The sequence below is a fragment of the Mus pahari genome, chromosome X, assembly GCF_900095145.1.
Source record: "Mus pahari chromosome X, PAHARI_EIJ_v1.1, whole genome shotgun sequence".
Classification (NCBI taxonomy): Eukaryota; Metazoa; Chordata; class Mammalia; order Rodentia; family Muridae; genus Mus; species Mus pahari.
The window spans coordinates 114980527-114989046 of NC_034613.1; the positions used below are offsets into that span (position 1 = coordinate 114980527).

The following is an 8520-nucleotide window of genomic DNA, read 5'->3' on the forward strand; positions in this document are numbered from 1 at the left end:
GGAGAACAAAATCATTTGCAAAACATTTGCCCAGAGTAAAGGAAGTATTATTCAGGGATATGTACATATGTGTGTGTGTGTGTGTGTGTGTGTGTGTGTGTGTGTGTGTGTGTACAACTGCATCTGTATATGCATCTACCTCTACGATCTCCACCTCCATCTATACATATAAATGAATGGGCCCAATGGTCAATCCCCATATATGCTCAGTTAAGGACTACATGCTTGAGCATAGGCAGATAAGCTGTAAATTAAAAAGAAATGATACTAGATGCATTTTGTTGCATACCTAGCTCAAAACAGCACATATGTAAAATATTAAAGTGATAGATAGAAATACTTCTGGGTATGCTCAAATCACACCATAGAATTTTAATGGAAAAGAAATGAAAGTATGCTTTGAAGGTACAGGAGCTTACCCATAATGGTACTTGCCTAGTCATTAACAGTTTCAGTGCTGTTAGTCACTGGCCAGTAACTACCATGATGTCTGGCAAGGATTAACTTACTGAATCATGGCAGTTGCTGGGCTCCTTTTTTTCTCTTTGGGGAGCTCTTTATTTGGGTGATCATAGTGTGCGCTGAAGGAGGTGAGCTCTAAGGATGGAGATAGTGACATCTGTTGAAGTATCTATAGATCAGAAGGGCAGGAGTGCTCAGTACAGGACACTGCCTTCATCGTCAGTGGAGTATTATGCTTTCCTCCTGCGATTTCATGGAACTGAACAAAAGTATGTGATAAAATAGTGTCTGTGAAAATGCAGAAGTTCAGAAGGAGAAAAGCTGTTTCCATCTTATAATTTAGATTTGGCTGATTCCATCGTCTTAATATGCTTAGTAGCAGCCCTTAATGCCTATCTCAGATCCTCTTTATCTGAAATATATATAAAATGCTTACTGTTATACATTATTAAGCATTATATTAATATTCATATATGCTTATTGGAAGAACAAGATGTTTTATGTGAATTTGCACTGTATTTACATGTATTTTTCTGGCAATAAATAAAAATCAGTGACTCTATCAGATAGATGTTGAAATATATAGATGATTTGAAAGCACTGTGGTATCTTTATTTGAATTCTTTCCTAGTAGCCATGTTTTCATTGATCCTATATTGAACATTTGTAGACGTTATATTTTCTGGTGTTATTTAAAAAACAGTTACACTGCTTCTTGTTGTTCTTCTCCTCCTCCTTTTCCCTTCCTCCTTCCCCTCCTTTTTCTCCTCCTCTCCTCTTCTTTCTTCTGTTCCTCCTCCTCTTTTTTCTTCTTCTTCTTTCTTCTTCCTCCTCCTCTGCTGCAGCTGCTGCTTCCTCCTCTTTCCCCCTCCTGTTTTTTTCTCACATTCCTCCACCTCCACCTCCTCCTCCTCTTCCTCATCCACCTTCTCCTCCGCCTCCTCCTCCCTCTTCTGGAAAACACCAAATGGCCATTAGCACCAGTGCAGCAGGACAGCACTGAGGACCCAGGGTCCCAGGATTAAGTGGGAACTTCTATGGAGGATTCAGCAGAGGTCTTAGGGGCCACAGTTTGTGGCGGTATCCAAAAACAAGAAGTGGACCCCCATCAATCAAACTGGGTTGCCTGGTCAAGCACACGAAGGTCAAGTCTCTGAAGGATATCTACCCGTTCTCCCTGTCCATCAGAAAATCCTAGATTATTGATATTATCCTGGGAGCACCTGTAAAGGGTCATGACAGTGCAGAAGCAGACTCTGACTGGACAGGGGACCAGGTTCAAGGCTTCTGTCGCTATCATGGACTACAGTGGTCATGTTGGTCTTGGTGTTAAGTGTTTCAAGGAGGTAGCCTTGGAGCCTCCATGGGGCCATCATGCAGAGAGACTACTTGGGGAATCAGATTGTCAAGTCCCACATTGTTCAGTGCAAGGTGGCAAGCCACTGTGGCTCTGTATTGGTATGTCTCATCCCTGTCCCCAGAGGCACTTGCATAGTCTCTGATTCTTGCCCACAATGCAACTGATGATGGCCTGTATTGATGACTGCTACACATCAGGCAGGGGATACCATCCTTCGTGCCATCTCAAAGACCTATGGTACTTGAGCCCTGATCTCTGAAAAGAGACTGCATTCACAAAATGTCCTTATCAGGGATTCATTGGCCAGCTTGTGAAAACCCACACTAGAGTCTCTGTTCGGGGGACCCAGGTTCTAGTTCTGGCTACCACATAAGGGTTTTTATACAAGAAAACTAAAGTGAAATTAGTCTGAAAAAAATTACCTGTTATAAAACTTATTTTTTTCAAAGGCAATGATTTCCCCCACTTTCATAATGCTCTTAGAGGGCCATCAGAGATGCCTCAAGAGATAATTTAATGCCTTACATTATTAAACAATGATAAATTATTTCTGACTGCTTAAATACTAATCTGTGACTTCTGTGTATCTCTATAATGAGTGTTAGGTATAAGTCATTTTTAGACATTTAACACAATGAGTTCTTCCCTAGCTCAGATTTTGAAATCTAGTCTGTAATAAATTTATGAAGATAACATGAATTTATCACTTGTTTTAAAATGTCATATCAGTTACAAGAATTTTATATTATGAGAAATAATAATTCAAATTCAGTTTTCTCAATTATACAAATATATCCATTTTAAGAAACAAATTGACATAAATTGTTGTTATTGCTTTTATTATTATTATTATTATTATTAATTATGATTATTTTCTAAGACATACGGAATACTGCAGCTCTTGTTCTTCCTGACAAACACCTTGACTGTCCCCAAGTAAACATGGCACTTTAGTCAATGTTATGGTTTAGATGTGAGGATATCACATCCCATACACATATATTGAAGGCTTCTCCTCAATTATTGGGCAGGTAATTGGATCAAGGGGGTTCAAGAGGCCTCTAACCTAATAAATGGGTTTGTACACTGGATGGATTCATAAAGTAATGGTATTATTGGGAAGTGATGGAAACTTTCCCAGGGAGTAAATCACTGGGGTGTGCCTTGGGAGCTTCTATCTTTTCCTAGTTGTCTTTCTTCCTTCTCCTTTTCCTCCTTCTCTTCTTCCTTCCATCCCCCATCTTTCAACAGACTGCCTGCCACTATGTTTGCTTTGCATTATCCAAGGCCCAGAAATAACAGAAGGACATTATTATATAGTCTGAGTGAAATACCTAACACTGTGAGCCAAAATACATCTTTCCTTCTTTTAAGTGTTTTGGGCAATCATCAGAGCAACAAAATTTGACTCATACAGCCAATATAGATTTTGTGTTAATACATTTTTTAAATTGATTTCACAAAGGTGTTTTATTCCTCTGTGATAATATTTAAGAGTTTAATGGCCAGCTCATCCAGGAGACACAAAAATAACATTGTAAGAAGACTACAGAAGTGTTTTCAAGTGTTGGTCCAATTTTCTTCACCCCCATTAGCAGGGTATAAAAGTTTCAGAATTAACAATTTTGTCAGTGTTTCAAACTATTGGCTATTCTCTCAGAATATAATATTAGTTAATTGATAATCATTTTTAAAATTTTTTCTCTCCTTAATTCTGTGTGAAATGTAAACAAGATATGCTGTCTTTTCTACTCCAGGGTTAAGTAAGACAAAACTCCATTGAAAAAATGTTTTTTTGAAAAGCCACTTGGCAGAAATTTAAATTCCCACAGGGTCAGCATTTCTTGAAATCAAAATATGTGCTCAAGGTTGCATGATGTTCTCCAAAGTTGTACTTTGCTTATCAGCTGCACTGTTTGGAGTCAGCCAACTGTGTGGGAGTGTAAGGCGGGAGCTCTGATCACTCTGAGAGAGGCACGAGATCCCTTTGCATTAGAAATAAAAGCCCAGGGGGACGTGTTGGGTGTGCTTGCCTGCTGGATTTGATGTGGCTACTATGCTTCAGCAGAAATGAAACCGCTGCCCTACTTTGGAATGTGGGGCCATTTTCTTGGGAATCTCAGACTTTTTCATCGATTTGACTTTAATCTACCATCATTACTTGTCTACTTAATTATTTTCATTCTCTTTTCCCTTCATAGATGACTTTTTCATTTTGATCAAATTTATCCCTCATTTCCTCCTCCTCTATCTCTTCACAGGCCCCTCTCATCACATCCCTTCTCCAAACTACACACACACACACACACACACACACACACACACACACACGTATATACATGGGTCTAATTAGTGTTACGCACATGTGGATATAGGGCTGTCCAATGTAGCATGAGGAAACTGCCAGGGGCACCACCCACAAAGAAAACTGACTTTCTCTCCCTCTATGGCTGTTAGCTAGCTGCCTGTAACTTCTCAGGTAGGAGCGAGGTTTTGTGAAGCCCTCTCCACCCATACTGTAACAGTTATTAGCTGGACCTCGAGCAGTGTTTTATATATTATTGTCATCGTCATCATCGTCATAATTGTTGTCATCATCACCATTGTTTTTAGGACAGGGTTTCTCTGTGTAGCCCTGGCTGTCCTGGAACTCATTCTGTAGACCAGACTGGTTTTGAACTCACAGAGATCCTCCTGCCTCTGCCTCCTGAATGCTGGGATTAAACGCATGCGCCACCACTGCCCGGCTATATATTTAATTCTTAACTATTTAGTGAAATGTGCCTGTTTTATCATATTTAGTTTTGTGACAATTTATATTCTAATTATTAGTCCTCTTAGATACTACAATTTTGAAATATTTTCTCTCAGAAACTTGTCTTTATGTTATCTTACTAGAGTTTTGAAATAGCTCATTTTTTTAGTTTATAAAAAAAGTACATTTTAGTGATTTCTCACTTGGAAATTGTGGGTTTTAGTGTCTAACCAAAAGAGCAAAAAGTTACTCTTGCATATAGTCTGATAAAAAATGTTATAGTTCAAGGTCTCCGTTTAGATATATAGCCCCTTTGATTTCACTCTTTGAATGTAGTCCGATAGATATATCACAGTTTATATTTGCTAATATGAGTACATTTGACTGAGCACTATATCTTGAGAAGACTGTCTTTCTCCCTAAATTATCTTAAATAACACCAAAAATGAGTCCAATAAAAATAATTCCAATAAAAATCCAAAAAATTTTTACAAAGAAAATAACACACTGATTCTCACATGCAGTAAAAACTCAAAAGACATAGATTTTGAAAACACAACGTAACTGGAGAATAAGCAACACCAGATTTCAAATTTTCTGATAAATCTATAATAATCAAGAAAGTGTTGTGTTGACATCAAGGTGAGAAGCTAAATCAAAGGAACTAAATAATGAAATTATCCATATCAACATTGTTTTTTTTAAAGATCCGAATGTAATTCAGTGGAAAAAGAGAATCTTTCCAAGAAATACTGCTCAGTAAATTGTGCACTCAGCTTCTTAGTACCCTGTGATCTCAAGTGGATTGAGGGACTGGGCTACTTTGAGTAATTACCACAGTAAAGACCACCCAGTTATCTGAAAACTAGGCATGAGTGACATTAAATTAGTGGTACTCAAATGTTAGCTGTTTAGGCCTGGAATTTTCCAAGTAAGAAGCTTTCTTCAAAATTATCAGAGGAAATGAATTAAACTGGAACATATTTGTGCCTCCCCGCCCCCCAGTACTAAATCAAAAGCAGGGACTCTACATTTTCAGTAATTTCTCCGTTCAATATCCATCTAGGTTTGAAAAGCAATGTGGGGTTTCTACAAGGTTTTCAGATATTTTGAATGCTTGCGCAAGTGATTTTTATGGCTACTTGCTTGTAAGTATCTGCTTCTTTTGTCTTTTCCGATGTGTCAAATACTACTTCCTTAACTAAGTAATATTTATTCAGATTTGTATACAAGCCTCTGACTTAAGCACTGGGGAAAAGCATAAAGGACAGGAAAGACAGGGTCACAAACCTGTCATTAAAGAATGAGAAACTGGGACTAAGAAGACAAATCAATTGGAAAGGCAATTTGGTGGTCATTAATGATTAAGAGAATAATTAGGGTAGGTAGACTAAGAATCAAGAGTCAGGAATCATTACACAGGAAGTTGTCCCTGAAAGCCTTTCGTGGAAGTGGCCTTAGAACTGGGTCCTGAATAAGAAATGATACACAGACAGGCCATGTCTTGGTGTGCTTGTACTGTGTGTGCTCCAGTTAACCCAGGAACAGACAGCAAGCCTGCAGCCTGGCAGACAACAAGCAGGCTGGTAGGGGGTGAGGGGTGGAAAGGGCAGATGCAGCACACAGTCTGGGCCTCCTCTGACACTAAGACTNTCTGCTGAGGGTGGAGGATGCCAGCAAGGGGGTGACATGACCTGTAGGGAATGGCTGGTCTGTGTGTAGGGAATGGACTGCAGAGAGGCAGGGTTAGCTAGTGTGGGGGGGGGGGAGGAAGTCCAGGCATCAGCAGCCTGTTGCAGAAGGCCAGGGGAGGGGCTAGGATGTATGGAAGCCATGATGCAGCAGTGTGCAGAGGGAGAGGGTTCCCTGGCCAGGGCTTTGTGTGCCCGGGCGGGGGCTGTGGTTGGTAGCAGGGACCTTCGGTGACTGTGTCTGGGTGTGCGGGTGAGACAGTTCAAGGCACCCCCAGGCTCATTCGGCCACGCTGCCGCTTTCTATGAGATGCTCCAAGTGCCTTAGACTATCAGCAGACAGTGGTTGTAGGGTTAACTAGTGACTTGGGGCGGGGGAGGGGGCAGGCATCGTGGGCGGTGCGCGCTCCAGGGACGCGTGCGCGCGCCCGGCATTCCGCGCGAGCCGGAGGAAGGCAGAGGGACCGCGGAGCGAACAGCACGCCCGTGCCGAGCCGGCCAGCCAGCCAGCCAGCCAGCGAGCGCCGGTGGAGCCCGCGTGGAGGAGCCGCCGACCGAACACCCTGCAAGATGAACACCCTGCTGTCCCGGGCCAACTCGCTGTTCGCCTTCACGCTGAGCGTCATGGCGGCGCTCACCTTGGGCTGCATCCTCACCACCGCCTTCAAAGACAGGAGCGCGCCCGTGCGCCTGCACGTCTCCAGGATCCTGCTCAAAAAAGTAGAAGACTTCACCGGACCCAGAAAGAAGAGCGACCTGGGCTTCATCACCTTCCACATCTCCGCGGATCTGGAGAAGACTTTCGACTGGAACGTCAAGCAGCTCTTCCTTTATCTGTCGGCAGAATATTCCACCAAAAGCAACGCTGTGAACCAGGTGGTCCTCTGGGACAAGATCCTTCTGCGAGGGGAGAACCCCAAGCTGAACCTGAAAGACGTCAAAAGCAAGTATTTTTTCTTTGACGATGGACACGGGCTCAAGGGAAACAGGAATGTCACTTTGACTCTCTCCTGGCAAGTGATACCTATTGCTGGGATCCTGCCTCTTGTGACTGGATCTGGACGCGTGTCTGTCCCATTTCCAGATTCCTATGAAATAGCCACGACTTTTTGAAGAATTCTCTCTGCATTGGAAAAGGGACATCTGTGGACCTAAGGAATCGTATTTCTTTCATCTTTTCTCTCAAGTCTTGCTGACTTCTCTTTTATTTTAAAACGTGCTGGTTTTGTTCTGGGACTGGCTGAACTCATCATCATGCTTTCCCGTGCCTAACGTAGAGACTACATTCATTGATCTTAGTGTGACATTGGTTATCACTCTTCCTCTGTATAAGAATTAACATCAAATTGTATAGTAGGAGGGAAAGGCTAATAGAGTTCTGGAACTTTATTTTACCAATGAAACAACAAAGAAGTTCACCACAGTAGGTTATTTTTAGACAGTTGGATAATGAGGATTGAAAATAATACACAGTTTTGTCATATTCACTACATTTTCCATGTGATATATAAAATTTGGGGAGGATTTAAAAATTAGATGTGTTGGTATTGTCACAATAACTGTATTTTATTCCTGAGATTCCTTGTGGGTTCACGTTGAATGCCGTTTTCTTATATCTTCTAGGGTGTGTTTGATTACTAGAAAAATTGTGATTTGTTTTGTAAAAGTCTGACTTGCAAAATAGTTAAACATGAGTCAGAAATGTTACTGCTTTCCCTCCTTGCCAGCAAATGTGACCATTTAAATAGTGAATGTCTCCTGGAGCTGTAAATGACTATACCTCACTTCAAGTCTCCTAAGTAAATCAAATGTGTGTCTTAAAGTGGTTTCTCTACAAAGATTGCTGTGCAGTGTAGCTTTGTCTTAGTACTGTTACTGAAGTTTGAAAATGTTTGCATGTTTAACATGAGATGCGTATGTTCTAGTATGTTTAATGCGTTTAAATAAATGCTAACTGCTTAAAACTCTCTTAGGTCCATTATTTAATCATCATTGGGATGTTGATAATTGCACTTGTGGTATGATTTTTACATTCTTAGATGTTTTTCTCTATAACCTAAAAAGTAAGCAGTGCATGCACTAGCTCTCTTCAAATAAAGAAACAGAAGTTCAGAAGCTTTCTTACATCAAGCAAACAAGAGAATTTAAATTTGAAATACAAGTTGATTCTTTTTTGTTAAATATTTTTATTGTATGAAATTATAATATAATTTCATTATTTTCTCTTCCTTTACCTTTCTCCAAACCCTCTC

The 8520-nt window shown here is 40.7% G+C and overlaps 1 protein-coding gene across 1 annotated transcript; it reads left to right on the plus strand.

Moving 5' to 3' along the window:
- Nucleotides 1-6602: 6602 nt before the first annotated feature.
- On the plus strand, nt 6603-8232 carry LOC110313837 (signal peptidase complex subunit 3). The gene has a single exon (XM_021188252.2). It carries the CDS (start codon nt 6839-6841, stop codon nt 7379-7381), a length of 543 nt encoding a protein of 180 aa, XP_021043911.1. The 5' UTR covers nt 6603-6838; the 3' UTR covers nt 7382-8232.
- Nucleotides 8233-8520: the final 288 nt, after the last annotated feature.

Excerpts from the sequence above, each read along its gene's own strand:
- LOC110313837 (XM_021188252.2), top strand. The coding sequence starts at position 6,839 with ATGAACACCCTGCTGTCCCGGGCCAACTCGCTGTTCGCCTTCACGCTG.